Here is a 22,706-nt window from a genome sequence, read left to right as displayed (position 1 = left end):
ATTAGTTATTTCTGGTCTGTGTGGTAAGGGTTTGAACATGTAAACCAATATTACTGAATTGATGACCACATATATATTTACTACTGACCTACTATAAACTGTATTCGCACAATTACATATGGTTGAATAATTCAACACAAATCACTCAATCCAAATGAGGATGAACAATATTCACCTATATCAACCAAGCATTGTAGTATCTATGACCTTATTTCAGGGCCAACATAAACAAAACAAAATATCACTTTCTTAACCCAAAAACCCATAACGGTGATTTCAACCTGCCAATCATCGGGCTGAATCGAACAACAGAAAGCACCGAAAACCCTAACTTGGCTACAACCACAAAAACAAATCTTTGAATGAAATGGGATTCTGCGAGGTTTGTCTTCTCCCTCACCCTTTCTTCGATTTCACTAGAAGATGACGTTGAAGAAGTGTAGTTGATTTAAACAAGTAGAGATTTAGTCATATACAAATCCTTTCTTCCTTTCTCCTTTCTTCGTGTGTAGTGATCTATGCAAAGAGAACAACTTTCTCTGTCTCTTCAATTCTCACCCACTGTGTCATAGTGTCTTTAAAAGAATTTTTAATAAAAAAGTAAAAACCACATCTGCCTAAGTATTTTTAAAAATAAAAGCCACCTCATTTGACCATGTCTACCTGCCAACTCAAGGAGTAATGGAAGGGGTCAAAAAATGGAATCATTTTATCATTTTCTAATTGTTAATACTGATCCAAAATATGCAAAATGTCATGATAGTGGTAATGGCTCTGAGAAGCGCAACTGCAATATATCTTTATGAAATCTAAAACAATTTACATATTTATAAACAGAGAATTAACATTCAGATTGCAGTATAATATTATCTCTGCTGTCATTCAAATTTATTTTACCACAAGCAGCATTAACACTAACATGTCATTCACCGAGGATTTTGCACCCAAAAAGAAAAATTGAGTAATCCAAATCAAAAATCTCATCTTTCACTCTAAAATTCATTTTGGAGACCTCTCGCATTTCTCTTTTCTTCTCACCCTCCTCAAATTCTCATTCTTCTCTCTTCCTCTCACACACTCTATCAATCCGAAACCAACAATGCTTTTGTTTTACATATGGAAGTTCTTCGCTCCAAAGACGTCTTCTTCAATTCAAACATTCTTTTGTTTGTATTTTTGGTCTAAGGAATGAAGTTTTTCTTGCAGATTGATGAACTAATTCAAGAATACAAAGGTAGCACATTTTCTCCTTCTATCGTTTTTTTTCTACCATATGTAACTACATTTATATTTTCTCTGTCTTTTTTCTCTCAAATCTGGTCATCTTCTACCAGATTTAGGTTGTTTTGTTTGTTTTTTTGTTTTGACCAATGATTTTTTTTTTTGGAGATTAATGAATTGATTGAAAAACACGAAAAAGATAAAAATTTTATTTATACTCTTCGATTTTTTGCTTATATTATATTTAACTACTTTTTTTTTTCTGTTGGATGAAGGTTTTTTTGGATATAAATGAAAGTTTACTGCGACATGGACGAATGAACTCATTGAAGAACAAGGTCAAAGTTTTTCTTCTTGTGTCTAATGTTTTCTACTTCAACCATATATAACTATTTTTTTTTGTATTTTTACTGAGATGGATGATAGATGAAGGTTTTCTTGGACGTGCATGAACTCTTTTAAGAAGACAACAAAGGTAGCACATTTTCTTCTTCTATCGATTTTTTTTGCTATTATCATATGTAACTATATTTTTATTTTTATTTTTTATGTCTTTTTTCTCTCGAATTCGGTCTTCTTTTACCAAATTTAAGTTCGGTCTTTTGTTTGTTTGTTTTTTCTAGCATATGTAACTATTTTTTCCTTGTATTTTTTTTTTCATTGTATTTTTTTTTCATTGGATGAGGTTTTCTGGAATATAGATGAAGGTTTACTACTACATGAATGAAGGAATTTTTCTTTGTGTAATTTTTGTATGAGATGGATGATGGATGAATTTTTTTTTTTTTTTGGAGAAGAATAAACTCTTTGAAGAAAACAAAGGTAAAACCTTTTCATCTTCTATCAGTTTTATTTTGCTTCTACCATATCGCCCTCCTTTTGCCTCGGCTACAAGAGCCTCAACTTGCTTCGCCTCCACTATAAGAGGCTTAACTCACTTCGCCTCTGTCGCATCTTCGACATGTTCCACAAGAATGGCGCTGAGCCTCCTGGGCTTGGCTGCGAACTTGGAAGAATTGCATCTTCGCTTCCTTATCTAAGCCACCATCGGCAAAGGTCGTCGCCAAGTTACGCGCCCAAGCTGATAGCGAAAAGAAGAATATACTGAGGTAAAATAGATTAGTTAAGAACATATATAGCAAGGAAAAGCATAATGAAAACTTAAAAGAGAAGGTGAACTTAAAGGTAGCTTAGGATCTATACACTAATAGGAGATACATTTCTCTTTCTATATCTTTCTCTTCTTATCACATCACATAACTTATAAATCTATAATGATATTTCCTTTACATTTGCATAAGAAACAAAAATTCACCATATCCGTTGTATGAAGCTTTGGGCAATTTCATTATACACAAAATTGGAAATTGGTAATATATGTTGCATGAAAAATATATTATACGGTAAATTTTTGAATAAGAGATTAAAATGAAATATGTTTTAGAAAATTTAAAAGAACATTTGTTATTTAAGAAACTAAATATTTAATTCATATCCACAATATATAATATATAATTATTGGACACAGTTTTGCTCGAAACCAAAAAAATATCTTGTTTAAACTATAAATATCATTAGTGATCTTCCGACAACCCAATCTTGGTGTCCAAATGCATATTTTTCTTTATATTTGTTCAGTAGAATGGAAAGGCTAAGAAAAACATCAAACAGTTTATATAAACTCTCCTTAACCTCAGCTCTTTCAAGGATGGAAAGTGACAGGAATGAGTTGCAAATCATCTTTTCTGCCAACTGATATTCCAAAAGCCTCAGTCATATCCAAATCTTCATTCTTAATCCCATTGGGAACTTTCCAATCAAAATGATACAATAACAATGAAAGAGGAAACTCCACACTGGTCAAGCCAAATGTGAGGCCAGGGCACATTCTTCTTCCAGCACCGAATGGAATATACTCAAAATTATTGCCTTTGTAGTCAACATCACTTCCAATGAACCTCTCAGGATAAAACCTCTCTGCCTCAGACCAATGATTTGGGTCTCTTCCAATGGCCCAAGCATTGATAATCATCTTGCTTTTCATTGGTATGTGATACCCTTTTATCTCACAAGCTTCTCCACACTCTCTTGGAAGTAGAAGGGGAACAGGAGGATGCAGTCTCAATGTCTCTTTCACAACACATTTCAAATATTTTAGATTCTCCATCTCACTTTCATTAGGGTCTCCTTCTTTACCAAATACCTCTCTTACCTCAGCTTGTACCTTCTTCATCACTCTTGGATCTTTTATTAGCTCTGCCATTGCCCATGTTATGGTGGTAGATGATGTCTCACTCCCCCCTCCATAGATATCCTAATTCAAATTCATGATATCATATTATTCATCTCAATTTTACAGGAAACACTTGCAGGAATACTAATATTCTTTGCGATGGAACAAGTAGCAACTTAGTTTTGCTTCTTGTTTGTGTAGATATATTTTCTAATCACAGTTTGGAAGTTAACTAGCACATTCAGAAGTTATCAGCACACAGCAGCAATTTGATAGAACTAAAAGCACATAGGGAAAAGATAATAATTGTTCATCAGTTTCTACTATGAAAATAACATTGATGGGAGATGTAAATACTCTTACCAAAACCACTGCCTTGATACCATTGTCACTTAAGCCAAACTCCTCCTTCATGAGAACATCTACAAGATCATTCTCCACTAGTTTACCCTGGCCTTGTGCAGCACTTGACTTAGTCTTTCTACGATCATCCACGATGCTCTGCATTATCTGATCAGTTTGTTGATGATACTTCTCAATCTTAGACTTCAACCCTGAGATGTTCTGAAGCCATGCAGCAGAAGGGTACAAATCTCCCAAGTCAAAACCTCCAGCAACCTCTGTGGCTTTCCTTACAGCTGATATGAACTTTTGATGCTCCCTAAACTTGCTTCCAAGAGCTGTCCTTGAAACAATTGTAGATATTGTTGTAAGGACTTCTTTGGTGAGATTGATGGTTGACCCTTCTCTTGAAGCAACGCTTTTTATGAATTTAGTGAGCTCTTCCTCTCTAATTGGCTGGAAAGATTGGACACGTTTCGAGCTTAACAGCTCCAACGCACAAATCTTCCTTAGCTGTCTCCAATAATCACCATAAGGAGAGAAAGCAATGCCCATAGAATCATAAGACATTATCTTTGAAGCTAGTATTGGAGGCCTTGATGCAAAGATAAGATCATGGGTTTTTAACACTTCTTTAGCACACTCTGCAGATGAAACCACAATGGTAGAAACCTCTCCAAGCTTCAGATGCATCAAGGCTCCATATTTTTCTGATAAATCTCTCAGTCTACGATGGGGAAGTGAGCCAGCAAGGTTGTGTATGTTCCCTATGATAGGTAGCCTCCATGGCCCTGGTGGCAATTTTGGAGTTGAGGCACATTTCTTTGTTATTATTTTGTGTACAATAAACATAAAAATGAGAGTGGATATGAAGTAGAGGGTTTGAAGATCCATGTGGAAATAAAACTCAGATCAAGGTTCTATGCTGTGCATATTGCTGATTGCAATATACTGTGCATTTTGCTGGTGTATTTGATTAATGGAACACCATTGAAAATGGACAAGAATGTTAGCACAGCCAACAACTAGAAACAGAGATATATTTCTTTATACAAAACAGTGGTTGCAATAGTACATCAAGTCACAATCATTTAGTTTTAAAAACTCCTTAGCAAAATCATATGGCTTAAAAAATTGCACAACCTGGGATAACTATTGTATTATAGTGCAATCATTCTCATATATTTTATGAAACTTGGGTTTGACAAAAAATAATTAAGAAAATTACACTGAATTCATAATTACACTCAATACCCCTTACCTGACTGATACACATTGGATCCTATGTCCCTCTTAGCAGTAATGGTAATATGTAGATAGGAAGGGAATAAAACTATTCTAATACTGATGAGAATGATTTGCAAACATATAAATAAAAAAATAGACAATAGCAGCTTATTTCTATATACAAAACAGTGGTTGCAATAGTACATCAAGTCACAATCATTTAGTTTTAAAAACTCCTTAGCAAAATCATATGGCTTAAAAAATTGCACAACCTGGGATAACTATTGTATTATAGTGCAATCATTCTCATATATTTATGAAACTTGGGTTTGACAATAAATAATTAAGAAAATTACACTGAATTCATAATTACACTCAATACCCCGTACCTGACTCATACACATTGGATCCTATGTCCCTCTTAGCAGTAATGGTAATATGTAGATAGGAAGGGAATAAAACTTTATTCTAGTACTGGTGAGAATGATTTGCAAACATATAAATTAGAAAATAGACAAAGCAGCTTATTTCTGAAAAAAGAAAATATCATGAAATGATTTGATCCTGATTTATTCTCCCTTTAATTCTAGGAATTTTATCTCTTAACATAATCTGAATTTGCCATCTAAGTTTCAACCTTCCTACTTTACTGCAGTAGACTCTTAGTGACATCTCACAGCACTTTATTATTATTATTATTATTATTATTATTATTATTATTATTATTGTTTTCTTACTAGGATAATGTCATTATCTTCTGCATCCTCCTATTCTTTCTGTCTTAGCCAAAGCCATAGTTAGCAGTAAGAAGAAACCACAAAAAGGATGAGTAACCAAAACAATTACTCAATCCGGGCTTTAATTTCAGAATGTTCAATACAGAACTACATTCCTAAATGACATATCTAGAAATACATTCTAGAATAAAAAATTCAAAGCTTTATTCAAAAACAATTTATGACTCAATTTGGAAATAATTTTCTGAATTACTCAATTTGAAAATGCATAAGGTGTATGAAGAAAGTATAAGATGCAAAAGCATCAATTTGTATGCAGCAAAAGCATCAAGAGTAAATGTTTTTAATTCCTAAAAGCACTAAATCTTTTTCTGCAATCCTTAAAAATTGAATTCATTCTTATTATTTACAAATATGTAATCGCTCTAAACATGTGTACTAAATCAAAACTAGATTATTTTAATCCGTGTAGAAAGAATTTGTATAAAGGTTTTCTTTTCAAAGATTAAAAACATCAAGTATTCAGTCCAAGGAGATGGAAAGGGATATTAGAATTTTTTCAAAATTTTGGGGTGATAATGTTAAGAATGAGGAGGAACTTGAATCAGCTGAATTATTGACTTGGAGGATAAGAATTTGTAGCTGATAGTAGATACTTCCTATTTCGTTCAAGAGCTAAAGCTAGAAGAACATAAAGAGCCAAGCAAGAAAAAAGGAACATCTACGTGCAGGTGTCTGTTTACATATACACATTGTTCAGTATTCTCCATATTTGACAAGTTATTGCTTTTTCTTTCTCTTTGGAACACTATCATCATCTTCACGTTCTCCTATACTTCGAACGCTTTGTTTCCTGCTTGATTTCTTCTCTATGGAAGATCTTCTACTCAATTTCAAAACTGGCATTCTTTAGTTCAATGATGTTATTTTTATTTCAAAAGTGGACAAAAGCTCATTTTCCATGAACTAAGTGCATATTATAGTCTTAATGCATATTTTTTTTATGCCCATAAATCATTTTTCCCTTAAGAATGCAGAAAAAAGGTTATTCATTTCACAGAGAGAAAGAGAAACTTAGAACATATAAATGCAAAATACACTATCTGTTTGTTTAAATGTAAACACAAAAGTAAAATTTTTTTAATTTCGACACTTCCATGGGATTATCTAACACATGTCTTACTGGTCATACTAAGTCAATGTATCTGACATGTTTTAATGGTGGGGACACACCATTAAGGGTGGTATCTTGCTTCAGAGTCACTTACAAGCAACATGCTAGTTATATTTAAAACCCTAAACATTTCCTGATCTAGCATAGCATCCATATACAAGTGTAGCAGTGGTGATACAAATACACACACCAATTCCAGCATGGGAAATATATGGAGTTTAGATCTGGAGATAGAGCTCTACAAATGGTCAAGTGCAGAATATCCTCAAGAGTTCGCTGTGATATACACTTGCGTCAATGATAAATCTAAGTTCAGCATCTTTCGTTTGAGCGTGAGAGCAGAAAAGGTGTTACTGAGACTCGCAGACTGTTTGTGCGATGATCACCCCATTCGCGTCCACATGGAAGTCATTGCTGAAAGAGATAATAACTACGGATATTTCAACTATCGTCTGGTGAGAGTGGTTGAAGCAGGCACTACTTATTCTCCACCATCCAATCACGGCGACGAGGTACGCTTCATCACTATATTATGTCATAAGAGAGCTTCTTCCTATTCTGTTACGCCTCCCGGTGTGAATAAAGTGACTTGGAAAGTTGAGCATTCATGTTCCCAAGGTTTTATAACGGAAGTGAGTTTTCACGTCAACATTGAGTGCCATAAAGTGAATGGACTTTCGGTCAAGTTTAGAGGTCCATTCAAATTCAAGGCCCCGCGTATCATCACAGAGAGTTTGCTTGAACGCTCTACTCCACACATTCAGCGCCAGGTCAATGGAGAACCCCCAAAATATATCAATGCTTTTGTTGAGAGTGCGTTCACAGGGAAGGAATATATCCTCTTCCAAGGAGAAGGGAGAGGGAACGGTGGCACTGAAGCTTCTGTGCAAGGAACGAGAGTCACTGTTAACAACACTGCTGCACAATTTCATGGCAACGGTAATGGCTCCAGATACGAAAATTGCCATGTTGTTATGAAATACAAAGCTCCTAAAGGCACGAATTGAAACATGCAGGAACTGCATGGAGTAGTTTTTCAGCAGAAAATGAGTGTTATGATCGTTTTCTGAGTAAACAAATTTCTATAAACTATTGCAGCTCTGGGTTGATACAGTGTTTTACATAGATATGTATTGTAATTTTGGTTTAACCTAAATTAATCTCTCTACATATCCATCTAAGCCATCATGCTTTACATTTAAGCAATATAGGAAAAAAGAATCAACACATCAATAAAATAAATGAATAAATCAATCTCTCCATGCATATTTCTTCAATATTTGATGCTAAGATCGAACTTTATTTATTGCTAAGAATATGTTACTGAAATATTAAGTTAATGGGGAATCTGAATATTAGTCTACACTATGATAACATTTTTTTTTCCTTAAGATCACAAGATAATTTAAGAAGAAAAAAAAAAGAGGAAAATTCTTTGTGTTCTTCACGACTATAACTTATTGTGCTTTTTTAATTCATTCTTCGATATAAAAATGATTGGAATTAGATGCAAATGATTGGAATTAGATGCGACATATACGTTTGTAATTTCTTTATACGAAAATAGTTAGTGATATATATATATATATATATATATATATATATAACTTTTAGTCTCTATTTTTATAATTTTTTTTAATTGTTTTGCTTGCGATGAAATCAATTCACATCTTCTAGATAATTTTTCTCTTATGAGTTTGCACTTATATTTAAATTATGTATGTAAATTAAATATTATTTATTACCCTAATTTGAATATTTCTACTTCTTCTTATCTCTTTATTTATTATTTATTTTTTTAACATAAGAATGTTTAACTCTTAATTTAAGTTTTCAACGTCTTAAATCCTTCATTTTTTATTTATTATATGTAATTGGAATATCAGCTATATATATATATATATATATATATATATATATATATATATATATATATATATAACTTTTAGTCTCTATTTTTATAATTAATTGTTTTGCTTACAATGAAATCAATTCACATCTTGTAGATAATTTTTCTCGCATTTATGTTCAAATTATGTATGTAAATTAAATATTATTTATTACCCTAATTTGAATATTTCTACTTCTTCTTATCTCTTTATTTATTATTTATTTTTTTAACATAAGAATGTTTAACTCTTAATTTAAGTTTTCAACATCTTAAATCCTTCATTTATTAGGTATTGCAAAAAAAAAAAAATCTTTATTCTCTTATACTTAATTTTTGTTTGATTTGAATAACTCTTTTTATTTTGTTAAAACAATTTTTATTATCTTAGATTAACTAGTTTGATATCTGATTTTTTTTTTCAAATCTCTAAGGTATTTTAAATCTTATCATACCTTTAATTATATATTTGTTTTCATCTATACAATTTCATTCAATGATATATCAAATTGTTTCTATTTTTTTTTGTTTATTTTTATCATGAAAAGTACTCATTTTATATATTTTTCTATAATTATTTTTTATTTTCTAACTCATTCATAAGTGTAATTCTATTACTATAATTGTATAGAAAAATTTACTTACAATAATATAATAATTTAATATCATTGTCATGAATCTTGTTTATCGTCATCTAACATGTATTAAAGTTTAAAAGATGATATACTAAATTTCTTTTATTATTTGTGTTTCATTCAAATTGTTTATTATAACTTTTATTAGTATATAAAAAAAGATTTCATAAGAAAATAAAGAATGAGAATAAAAAGACATTTAAAATATTTTTAAATTAGAATATGTGTTTTTTTTTGTAATTTTTCAAAAATATTTTTAAATTTTATCAATTTTATTTTTATTAATATTTGTAAATTTAATAAATGTTTTGATTCTCATAAAATTTTATTTGATATTTTAATAAATCTTGTCCTTCCATAAATGATAATTTGTACTATTTATTACAATCATCTTCGTATTTACCTCCATTATTCAAGCAACCCGAAACAAAGAGCTATGATACTACTCGATGGAATAAAACAATAACAATAACAATAACAAAAAATACCAAAGTACGCATTGGAAATAATTCACCCAAACTTACAAGAATCTATAAGGACCAACAACAATAAAAAATGACAATAATAATTACAAAAGACAATACCGATATTTTTAATGTGGAAAAATACTCTTAATGTGAGAAGTAAAAACCCACAAGCACAAACCATTGAATCAATTTTCGCTAAAATTATAAGTATAAGAAAGTCAAATCAAAAAGTACAAATAAGTGTCTACAACCAACCAATATATCAAAGTAATACTGCTCTCCAATATGAAGAATAAAGAAAATGAAACCTAAAATAGAACAACAATGTGTGAGAGTACTCTCTCTAACCTCATACCTCCAATTGATGATTCCAAGGGTTACAATAAAGAGCCCTATATCAAGAACCTACTAGCCCGATGGATATGCCAACAAATTCTCTCTCATTTTTTCTGTCCAAATTTTTTCATTTAATTTGTTTTCTATTAAAAATATTACGTGGAGTTTTAATTGACGTTATTTACATTTTTAAATCGTCATTGTATATATAGTATAAAATGACGATTGTTGCGGTAGTTCATCTTAAACCACCATATTATACTTTGTGACAATAAAAATTACAACATTTCTGGAAAATTTCGCTCAAATAAATAATAACGGTTAAAAATAACATAAAATACAAAAATAACCGTCACTACTTACACGTTTTTTTATAGACTCTATCTTAACCTATAAAAGACCTCTTTCCATTTAAATTAAACGAAAATGATATATCGACATAATTTTTTGACTTAGTTTTGACATCAATGACGTGTCACTTATTTTTTTATTTAAAAAAATTGTTTTCTTTTTCTTTGGGAAACTGTCACGCGTGTGGGAAAAAAAGGAGAAAAGAGGCAAAAGGTTTTGATAAAGAGAACCATCCAAAGTTTAAATCTTTGGTTCAGAGAACTCATTTTCACAAACACAAAGAACTCATTTCCATTCCTATTTTCAATCCTTTGGCTTCCTTGAAATTTTGTAGGGTATTACCATATTTCTGGTTCATTTATTTTTGGGTGGGTTGCAGGGCATTCCATTCCATTTCGTTGTTCGAGTTTTTAAAGGGGACTTGGGTGTTCGTTCACTTCCTACAAGCATCGGTAATTCGTCTCGTCTTTCGTCGTTGTCTTCGTTCACAAATTGGTAAGGCATTCTCGTGTTGACTGTATATTTCGATTGATGGGCAACAATTTGGTGTTTTCCATTTCATTGTTGTTGGTGTGTGTTGTGTGGTGGAATGTTTCATTGTTTGCAGGTTGGGTTAGCAATGTAGTGTGGGTGCATCTATTATGGGTGTTTTCCATTTCTTTGTTATTGGTGTGTGTATGTTGTGGGGAAGAATATTTTGTTGTTTGCGGGTTGGGTGAGAAGTATGTTGTGAGTGCGTCCATTATGCTCAATTTTAAGTACACAGAAAATGGTGTGTACAAATTTAAAACTGTTGTAAACATGAACCAAAATCCCAACGCAACTCCCCATTTATTTGTATATGGCTCCCCACATGTGTTTCAGAGTTGGTGTGAAACTTTTTTGTCAAAGGATTGTATCCAATCCATTATTGTCTTCATAATCACTTCAATGTAATTAGTATGATCCATTTTTAAATCCAATCCCTAGTTATGTAAACACTTCCATTGTCATTTTTGTTACTAAGTATACTAACAAACCTCTTCAATTTCCAATAATTATAATACACAATTATCTTTTTATTTGCAGGTCTTGGTCATGATGAGAACATGACAACATATCAATATGTATGACTATATGAAGGCAGAACCTCGAATGCGGTTAAAGAGTCTAACAATATGAAAATTGTTTGTTGAATATAGAAAGAGAAGGAATTTAAAATAGTTTGATAGGTTTATGATTGTTGTAAACTTCAGAACATGTACAAATTAGTAGTAATTGTTAGAGTTGTTGTATGACTTAAAAAACTTATGTATTAACCATATTTTTGTATAAAATAATAGTGCATGTATATTTTGCTTGATTTAGTTGTGATTGTATATGCCAAATTGTTGTCCATGTAGGAAATTGTTAATGTGCAATTGTAAAATTAGTTGTATGTTTTTTAATGTGTAAAAGTATTGTGAAAAAATTTGGATTTGCAAAGTTCAAAACTTGTTGAAAAAGTCTATTGCAACTCCACATTCAATTACATTGTGTTCCCCACTTAATTATGACAGCAAAAACCACTTCATTTATGGTAAGGACAATTGAAGGCAAAGTTAATGGTGATTTTATGTTACAATTCAACTTATATGGAAATGACAAACAATGGAGGTGAAGTTTGAATGATGATTTTATGTAGTTGAAGTTTGAATGAAACAAAAAACAATGGAGGTGTGTTGTCAAAAATGTTTGTCTAGAAAAACTTGAAAAACAAAATACTGCAACTTCCTAATTAATTTGACATAAGTTCCCACTTATGCATGACAGAAGCAGACAATTGATTTTTTGTGATGAATGATTGAATCCAAGTAAATGGTTGTGTTATGTTACACTTGGACATGTGATGGCAACCACAAACAGTGGACCTATGTTGTGAAAATGTTCTGTCAACCCAAAATTGAAAGACTTGTTCAAAAAGTATATCGTAGGTCCAGTTAATTACACCTTAGTCACCACTTATTAATGATAGTATAAATCAGCTTATCTTTTGTAGAGACCAATCAAGGCAAAGTAAATTGTGTTTTTATGCTGAAGCTGAAGTTTGAATGAAACCAAAAATAGTGAAGTGTGTTATCAAAAATCTATGTCTAGCAAAATTTGAAAAACTTGTTCAAAAAATGTACCGCGGGTCTCCACTTAATTTTACCTAAGACCCCACTTATGCATGACAGTAGCAAGTACCTCATTTTTTTTAAGGAGTGATCCAATCCAAGTAAATGGTTGTTTTATTTTATAGTTGAATTATGGTGAAAGTTACAAATAATATAACTCTGGTGTGGAAAATGTATGACAACCGACAATTAAAATGTTTGCTCAAAAAGTGTAGCGCAGCTCCCCACTTAATTACACGTTGCTTCCCACATATATATGACTGTAGAAACCAATTCATTTTAGTATAGACTGATCAAGGAAAAGTAAATGATGCTTTTATGTTGAAGCTGAAGTTTAAATGAAACAAAAAATAATGGAGGTATCTTGTCAAAAATCTTTGTGTAGCAAAACTTCAAAAACTTATTCAAAAAGTGTAGCGCATGTCCCAATTAATTACACCCTGGTCACCACTTATTAATGACAACAAAAACTAGTTAATCTTTTGTAAAGACCAATCAAGACAAAGTAAATTGTGCTTTTATGTTGAAATTGAAGTTTGAATGAAACCAAAAACATTGGAGGTGTGTTATCAAAAATCTATGTATAGCAAAACTTGAAAAACTTGTTCAAAAAATGTACCGCAGGTACCCACTCAATTTGACCTAAGTCCCCACTTATGCATGACAGCAACAGATACCTCATTTTTTTTAATGAGTAGTCCAATCCAAGTAAATGGTTGTTTTATTTTACAGTTGAATTGTGATGAGAGTTACAAATAATATAACTATATTGTGGAAAAGGTATACCAACCGACAATTGAAATGTTTGTTCAAAAAGTGTACAACAGTTCCCCACTTAATTACACGTTGCATCCCACTTATTTATGACTGCAGAAAGCAATTCATTTTTAGTATAGACTGATCAAGGCAAAGTAAATTATGCTTTTATGTTGAAGCTGAAATTTGAATGAAACCAAAAATAATGGAAGTGTGTTGTCAAAAATCTTTGTGTAGCAAAACCTGGAAAACTTAATAAAAAAGTTTAGTGCAAATCCCAATTAATTACACATTGGTCACCACTTATTAATGACAACAGAAACTAGTTAATCTTTTGTAAAGACCAATCAAGACAAAGTAAATTGTGCTTTTATGTTGAAGCTGAAGTTTGAATGAAACCAAAAACATTGGAGGTGTGTTATTAAAAATCTATGTCTAGCAAAACTTGAAAAAATTGTTCAAAAAATATACCGCAGGTCCCCACTTAATTTGACCTAAGTCCCCACTTATGCATGACAGCAGTAGGTACCTCATTTTTTTTAATGAGTGGTACAATCCAAGTAAATGGTTGTTTTATTTTACAATTGAATTGTGATGGGAGTTACAAATAATATAACTCTATTGTGGTAAAGGTGTGTCAATCGACAATTGAAATGTTTATTCAAAAATTGTACAACAGCTCCCCACTTAATTACACGTTGCTTCCCACTTATTTGTGACTGCAGAAAGCAATTCATTTTTAGTATAGACTGATCAAGGCAAAGTAAATGATGTTTTTATGTTGAAGCTAAAGTTTGAATGAAACAAAAAATAATGGAGGTGTGTTGTTAAAATGTTCATTGTTATCATATGATAGCACAATAATGTCAAAATGTTGTCGCCACTTAATCCATTAGTACTTCCCACATATGTCCATAACTTATAGGGCATATTTTCATCACCCGAATCCAAATAAGTTGTTTTTCAATTTAGTACTAATGTAAATAGTTATGGTTTCATTACATTGAACATATTGTGTTAATATTTAAGTTTGATATTTTGCATAAAATTACTGCAACTGATGCTCAAAATGTGAAGAAAAACTTCCCACTTATTCCAGCACTACTCCCCACATACAGAACCCACAATGAAATGAACGTTGACGAAGGAAGGATTCCAACAACAACACCCAAAAAACTTGATTCTCCCAGCCTTGTAATCACTCATACTGCATCCATTGTTTGCAATGACTCCTATTGCCCAAAGATTTGATTTTTTACTTAAATAAACCCAATGTTTCAACTTTGCTGATGAATCTCACAAAAACCAAACATTTAGATGTTTGGGTTGTGGGTTCTCTCTGCAAAAAAGATTAACAAATCATAGTTGGGTGACAAAAATGATGAAGATGAAGGTTTGGGAAAGGTGTGAGATACAATAAAAGGAAAATTACAAACCACTGTTGGCATCGATGACAACAATAGAAATAAGTCTTCTCTTCGATGTCTTCACGTTGATGTCTTCTCTCAGTCACCTTTGTCTTCTCTCAACCAAAGAACATGCTTCTCCTTTCTCTCTTTGAAACCCTTTTCCCTTTTGCCTCCACAATTGTCCACACGTGCAAGGATTAATTTCATTTAATGAAAATCAATTTTTAAAACTTAAATACGGTGTCACGTTCGCAATGTCAAAATTGAGTCTAAAAATGAAGTTCAAATATCATTATTGTAAATTAAATCATCGGACAACATGTACTTGACTTGGTTTTAGTCATAATTATAAGGTCCACTCAAAAAAAAAAAAACAAAAATTTTAAAATTCGACACTTCCATAGATTATCTAACACATGTTTAACCGGTCATCTATGTCAATGTGGGGACACACCATTAAGGGTGGTATCTTGCTTCAGAGTCTATTACAAGCAACACGCTAGTTATATTTAAAACCCTAAACATTTCCTGATAGCATAGCATCCATATACAAGTGTAGCAGTGGTGATACAAATACACACACCAATTCCAGCATGGGAAATATATGGAGTTTAGATCTGGAGATAGAGCTCTACAAATGGTCAAGTGCAGAATATCCTCAAGAGTACGCTGTGGTATACACTTGCATCAATGATAAATCTAAGTTCAGCATCTTTCGTTTGAGCGTGAGAGCAGAAAAGGTGTTACTGAGACTCGCAGACTGTTTGTGCGATGATCACCCCGTTCGCGTCCACATGGAGCTCATCGCTGAAAGAGATAATAACTACGGATATTTCAACTATCGTCTGGTGAGAGTGGTTGAAGCAGGCACTACTTATTCTCCATCATCCACTAACGACGACAAGGTAAGCTTCGGCACTATAATATTCTGTCAGAAGAGAGTTTCTGTCTATTATGTGACGCTTCCCGGTGTGAATAAAATGACTTGGAAGGTTGAGCATTATTGTTCTCAAGGCCTTAGAATGGAACTGGGTTTTTACGTGAACATTGAATGCCATAAAGTGAATGGACTTTCGGTCACGTTTAGAGGCCCCTTCAAATTAAATATTCTACGTTTGAACACAGAAAGTTTGCTTGAACGCTCTACTCCACAGATTCAGCGCCAGGTCAATGGAGAACCCCCAAAATATATCAATGCTTTTGTTGAGAGTGCGTTCACAGGGAACGAATATATCCTCTTACAAGCAGAAGGGAGAGGGAACAGTGGTGGCACTGAAGCTTCTGTGCAAGGAACGAGAGTCACTGTTAACAACACTGCTGCACGGTTTCAAGGCAACGGTAATGGCTCCAGTTACGAAAAATGCTTTGTTGTTATGAATTACAAAACTCCTTAGGCACAATTAAAACATGCAGGAACTGCATGGAGTAGTTTTTTCTGCAGAAAATGTGTATTATGATCGTTTTCTGAATAAACAAATTTCGATAAACTATTGCAGCTCTGGGTTGATACAGTGTTTTACATAGATATGTATTGTAATTTTGGTTTAACCTAAATTAATCTCTCTACATATCCATCTAAGCCATCATGCTTTTAAATTTAAGCAATGTAGGAAAAAAGAATCAACACATTAATAAAATAAATGAATAAAGCAATCCCTTCATGCATATTTCTGCTATATTCGATGCCAAGAACGGACTTTATATATTGCTAAGAATACGTTTATGATATATTAAACTAATTAGGAATCTGAATATGAGTCTACACTTGCGTATATGATAACATTTTTTTCCTTAAGATCACAAGATAACTAAAAATTAGGAAGATTCTTTGCGTGTTCTTTGTAAGGTCCATTTATTCTGCTCCCTTCTTTTTAAGGGTTGCCCTACAGCAGTTGGGCCTAAAGGCTGGTTTATAGGATAAAAGCCCTTCGTGTTGCCCTAATTCACACTTCTATTCACTTTCAGAAACGTAGTCGTCATCTTCCCCGTGCGCCAAAACTTTAGCTCTGCTAGGGTTAGCTCCCGCTCACTCGCACCAGCTCAAGAGTCCTCTTCATTTCGTGTAAGTTGGTCTTGAACCTTGCTTTCCTTTCCGGGCTGTCTTTCATGGGTTCAGTTAAAGATCACATGGTAACCCTGTTGTACTTCTATATCTCTGTTTTCCAGCTCCTAAGTCTCTGCTTGGAGCTGCTGTGCTCTACGTTGCTTGCCAAATCCTGTGTTAAACCCTTCTAGGTAAGGGAAGCTAGAACCCACTCGTGTACCACATTTTTACTGTTGTTTTACTTGTGTGTTGAGAGTCTTGGGCTGATTTGATGTTCTGAGTGCTTGAAATGTTTTGGTGTGTTGTTTGGATTTGGTGGGTGCTACTGTTACAGGAGAACAGTGGCGAGACCTGTTAATCTCGCCCAAGCGAGCCAGTCTCGCCTAGACGAGATAAGCAGGGACTCACCCAGGACTTTTGCGCGAAAGGTCGCCCAGGCGACCAGCTCGGCTTTTTGAGCGAGCGAGCACCTTGCCCAGGCGAGAGGGATCTCGCCTAAGCGAGATCCCGCGTGTGATCCTGCTTCTTTTTTTGGAGCCCTCGCCTAGGCGAAGGGGGCTCGCCTGAGCGAGCACGTCTCGCCTGAGCGAGGGGCTGAGCGAGAAGATGCGTTGTTGGTTTGCTTTGTTGCTCTTGGATGGTTGATAATTGTTTAAGTATGATTGCTATGATGGGAAATATATAATGGAGTGTCATGTATACGTGGTACGATTCATGGATTGTAGGTGAGGGGTTTGGTATGAACTTGGCATGTGAACTAAATGAGGTGGTTAATATTAAAGAGGCATGATAACGAGATGAGTTGAGTCCTATGTGCATGGATGGGTTATGATGAGTTGGAATGCGTTGGAATTGGAAACATGAAAGGTATTGGTTCTAAAGGTTGACATAATGAATATATCCTTGTATGACGAATACTATTTGACTGTGTGACCATGTTTTGTCTGTGTTAGTGCATAATTCCTTGGGGTCTCTAGGTGAGACCTTCAGGGTCGCGCTTCAGTGATCGGGACGTAATTCCATGGTCCCTGTTAGTGGGTGTCCATGGTGGTGCCCCATCTGTATAACTAGGTAAGGATTCAAGGTAAGGTTGCATCCTGACACTCTAAGGAGTTAGTTAGTCTCACCTAGAGCGGACTGACTCCTGTGGTGAGAGTAGCAGGAGGCCTGAAATTTATTAAGGGCTAACCTTGTGGTGAGGGAAAATTGATCCATCGTAACACTTGTAACACATAGCTCGGGGGTGAGCAGAGGTATCCACCACAAGTGCAAGCATCCACTGAATCCGACCAGGTTATACGTATCCGGATGAGTCGAGTCGAGTTGTAGTGTATTGATTGAAAAGTCATAACATGCTTGGTTGTTGTATGGATATTGAATGGTGAAAGTATATTTGACTGTATGATGAAAATGTTGTTGGCTCTAGCTTACCCTGTTTGTTGCATGGTTGTCTTGTATGTGGCTCTTCTTTCTTGCGATGATCATCAATTTAATTGATGGAGCAGATGGACGAGGTTCCCGCCGTCAGCAAGAAAATGGCGATTCCGTTGCTTTGCCATCTGGGCCGGACTTTATGTTTCTTTTCTTCATGGGTTTTTCTTTAGGGCTACGGCCCATGTATTGCTCTATGCCTTACTATTGTACTCTTTTGTTAGATTTTTATCTGGTTTCCGTTGGCATCGTGGTGTGTCCAGTTTGTAGGGGTTGTGTTAAGGATTCCAGGACTATGCTACCTTACTATTTTGTGTGATGTTTCTTTTAATTTCGCTTAATAATTAAATGGGACGTTACATTCTTCACGACTATAACTTACTAATTAAAGAGGTAATAGTTCTTCTTTAATTAATAAATCTTTCGTTACAATAATGGTTACAATTAGATGCGACATACGTTTGTGCTATCAGTAACATAAATTATTTCTATGACGAATTACGATTAGACATTTTAATTATTTAGTAAAAGAAATTGATTTACAATATGTAAAAATAATATAATAGTGGGATAATGATTTTCTGATTATTAAATTTTTACAATTTTCTTTAATAATATGATGTGTTAATTTTTAAATGGTTTTTAAATATTGAAAATAAGAAAAAAAATGACATCTAAACTTATAAGAAAACGTTATCAAAACGTAATTGTGAAAAATATTTTTCTAAAATATTGGACTATCGGTCTTCGATTCTTCATAACGTTTAGCTTTCCATCGACTGGCATGAAGTTTGTCTTTCAAGTGAAATTTACCTTAATAATAACCCGGTGACTCTCGATCTCTCCAACTTACTTCTCGATGCCCACTAGAGTTATATTAAGAGAGAATAAACTTATCTTTATGTGATACACCTACGTTGGTGTATGAGGTCATAGCACTAACGTGCAACTCTATCTTCAAATTTGAATCGAATTTTTACCTTCTAAAGCTGCAAAGGTCATCGCAGAGTTCGTAAAGCATTGGATGTTTTGTGGTTGTCCATTTGTGATTGAATAGATGTTAAATTCTATCTTCCAATTTGGATGTGAACCATCGAAATTACGAATTATGTATATATGCATCTGATTCCACCGTTCTCTATAAGCTACATATATACAAGTGTAGGTGTTGTTGGTGATGGAGCAACCTTGAGTTGAGTTAGTGGTGAGTGTCATAATATTACAAAACAAATACACGGGTTGGCTCTATGGGAAGCCCATTCAGCACATATTTTAAGATTGAAGTTTACAAATGATCAAGTTCTGAATTTGCTGAAGAGTACGCTCTGGTTTACACTTCACTCGACGATGCATCCAAAACCACCACTTTAAGATTTAGTGTCAACGCAGACATGGTGCTATGTAGAATTGCTGACAACATGTGCAAAAGTCACCCAGCACAATTTCATGGCAAGGTCACTGCTCTACGAGACAGCAACGGAGATTGCAAGTTCGGGGAAGTTGTGGTTGCTCAACATGGTTGCAAAATCTTAAACAAGAAGGACAACATCCCATTGTTCTACTGTGTATTTAGCCTATAACAAATACGTAAATACAGCTACGATAAGTTGAAAATTTTTTTTTCTAGTGATTTAAAAATATTTCATCATGCATAATAATGATTTTTGAGTATTGATTAAATAAATTGTAGTAATTTTATATTTTAATTAAAAAAAAGAAAAATGTTTTTTGATGTCAAAATTAGAGTAAACATGTTGAAAATTATACAGGGTTAACTACATGAAAATGGCAGTATATTATACATTTTAGAAATTATTGTTTGAATTTAAGATATAAAATTTTATCACTGGCAAAAACAGTACTTAATTATCAATAATTTGCACTTGATTAGTGCAAACATTTAAAAAATAAAGGGAAAACGAGAGAAACAAATAGTGTGATAAGCTGGAAATGTTGTTGAAATTAAGAAATAAATTTTGTTAGAGAAGAATTATTAAGAAAGAATATAAAGTTATGTTTGTGTGTATACACCTACGTTTGTGTATGAGGTCATAGGACTAACGTGTCTAGCTCTGTCTTTCTTCAAATTTGAATCGAATTTTTCTTCAAAAGTTACAAAGTGATTGAATAGATGCTAAATTCTGTGTTCCAATTTGGGTGTGAACCATCGAATTTACACCAAATTATGTTTATATGCATCTGATTCCACGGTTCTGTAGTAGCTATATACACACAAATTTAATGGAGGTGTTGTTGGTGATGATGAAGCAACCTTGAGTATAAGTGGTGAATGCCATATGTGAAGATTGACCTATACAAATGGTTCAGTTCTGAATTTTCTGAAGAGTACGTACACTCTTGTTTACACTTCACTCCACAATTATGTAATCTAATTTAATATGTTATGGGACTCAAGTTGTTATTTTTAATGAAATTTGCTTTATTTCTATTTTTAATTTTTAATGTCTTAATATATATATATATATATATATATATATATATATATATATATATATATATAACAAAATAAGCATGGATTATCTTAATTATTTAACTCTGTCGGATTTATGTTGCGTGTGAAATCTGCTCTAAAATTATAGAAACTATTATTTATGTTAACTTTTGAATGTCAAGTATAGTTGATGAGTCTTTCGGAAAAAAGAAAATTACTAAGAAAAGATAATAGTAATAAGACATTAGTGCAATCTAATATATGAAATTGGCACCAACAAAACATGAGTTTAATCTATTTATAAAAATTTTAGTATAAGATAAGTTTAATCTATTTATATGATTTACTCCTACTCATTGCAATGAAGACAAAAAATTTAATTTAATAAACATTGATTTAAATAAATATAAATAATAAAAATAAACATAATAATGTTAGTTAATCGATGCTAACTTTATTTATTTTTTAGTATTGATTTTAGTTAGTGTCAACTTAATATAAAGTAATCAAACAATAACACATATTTATTAATTAAAAGAAAATTAAAAATAATTAACATCACATTAGAATAGACCACTAAATCATTTATTATATATATATATATATATATATATATATATATATATATTAACTTAATTTTTTTAAATAATTTTTTATATCATATGTAATAATGTCATAATTTAACCGATATCAATTTTTAAAAACTAATTTAATATTTTCATATTCTATTCTCCATGAACTAAAAACATGATTAAATTTAATATACAAATAAATATAAATCTTCACCCTATAAATTAATTTTATGAAACTGAATTAGGTTTCTTAGTTTACTTTCAAACATAAATAATAAAACTTTTGATTTCAAAAGGTTGGTGTATGTTTAATTTCATATTTGCACTTAAAAATTACTAAAAAAAATTATATTATTGACGGTTAAAATTCATTAATAATGCCTAAAATCAATTGATAAATCAAAATTATCAATAGATTACTGATGAACAAAAATTTGTCGAAAAAATCATCATCAATAAACATTTTACCAATCAAATAAAAAATATGTCGGTAATTATCGATGGAAAAAATCATCCATAAATGTGTTGGTAGATATTGTGATCTGGTTCATCTTCTTTTTCTTCCTTTCTTCTTCTTCCTTTTATCTTTTCATTTGTTCTTCTTCCTTCTGTTTATCATCGTCGATGACTCCTTGTTCACTTTTTCTTCCTTATTCTTCTCCATTACCTTCTCTCACTTTTTCTTCTTTCTTCTTTTTTTCTCTTTCTACTTCTACACTAATGCGACAATACCACCACAATGTCGTCGCAACACCATTACTCTGCCACCATTGTTGTCACGTCACAACCATGTTGTCATTGCACTTATGACATCTCTTACTTCCTCTGCCTCCTTATCTTTTTCATGCTTCTTTTCCTCTTTCTTCTTCTTCTTTTCTTTTTTTTACCACCAACTTAATATTTATCTCGTCAAATTTCAGTGAAAATTTTGTTACACTTTTTATCGATAAAAATATTTGTCGATAATATAAATTTTAATTTATCAACAAATATTACTAACGAATTTTAAAATAAGTAATTACTAACGAATTTTATTCATCGACAATTTATGATATTTCATATTTGGACGATAATTTTTTCGCGATGAAAAAAATTGTAGATAATAAAAACTTTAAATTACCAATAGATTTTTACTGATGAAAAATTCATTAGTAATGAAAATCTGTATTAGCAACAAAAAAATTCTTCAGTTATGAAGATTTATATATTGATGAATTTATATAAAAAAAATGTTGATAAAATCTATCGGTAATTAAAATTTAAAAACTAATTGATGGAATTGTCGAAAATTCAATT

General features: G+C 32.4%; 2 protein-coding genes across 6 annotated transcripts; one reads left to right on the top strand and one right to left on the bottom strand.

Annotated features, from left to right (window-relative positions):
• Positions 1-1,976: 1,976 nt before the first annotated feature.
• Positions 1,977-4,822, bottom strand: LOC114186589 (cytochrome P450 71D9-like). Of its 3 annotated transcripts, none has more exons than XM_085674384.1 (3): positions 3,818-4,822; positions 2,914-3,535; positions 1,977-2,325 (listed from the first exon to the last, which is right to left on the bottom strand). In XM_085674384.1, exons 1-2 carry the CDS (start codon positions 4,688-4,690, stop codon positions 2,924-2,926), a joined length of 1,485 nt encoding a protein of 494 aa, XP_085530510.1. In that variant the 5' UTR covers positions 4,691-4,822; the 3' UTR covers positions 1,977-2,325; positions 2,914-2,923. The 3 variants fall into 3 exon arrangements, with proteins under 3 accessions (XP_085530510.1, XP_027930343.2, XP_027930342.2); XM_028074542.2 differs by having other exon boundaries at positions 1,977-2,302; XM_028074541.2 differs by lacking the exon at positions 1,977-2,325 and having other exon boundaries at positions 2,750-3,535; positions 3,818-4,821.
• A 10,642-nt stretch (positions 4,823-15,464) lies between these two features.
• On the top strand, positions 15,465-18,684 carry LOC114188925 (uncharacterized). Of its 3 annotated transcripts, XR_014995800.1 has the most exons (5): positions 15,465-15,816; positions 16,037-16,249; positions 16,877-16,973; positions 17,078-17,146; positions 18,461-18,684. XR_014995800.1 is itself a non-coding variant. In XM_085674660.1 (2 exons), the coding sequence occupies exons 1-2, from the start codon at positions 15,505-15,507 to the stop codon at positions 16,882-16,884; spliced, it is 753 nt and encodes a 250-aa protein (XP_085530786.1). In that variant the 5' UTR covers positions 15,465-15,504; the 3' UTR covers positions 16,885-17,249. The 3 variants fall into 3 exon arrangements, 1 of the variants encoding a protein (XP_085530786.1); XR_014995799.1 differs by having other exon boundaries at positions 15,465-16,249; XM_085674660.1 differs by lacking the exon at positions 18,461-18,684 and having other exon boundaries at positions 15,465-16,249; positions 16,877-17,249.
• The last annotated feature ends 4,022 nt before the right edge of the window (positions 18,685-22,706 follow it).

The sequence above is a fragment of the Vigna unguiculata genome, chromosome 6, assembly GCF_037176805.1.
Source record: "Vigna unguiculata cultivar grain cowpea cultivar isolate G323 ecotype 2 chromosome 6, ASM3717680v1, whole genome shotgun sequence".
NCBI classification, from domain to species: Eukaryota; Viridiplantae; Streptophyta; class Magnoliopsida; order Fabales; family Fabaceae; genus Vigna; species Vigna unguiculata.
Note: the sequence above shows the minus strand (reverse complement) of the source record. Positions and strands in the feature narration are given on the sequence as shown.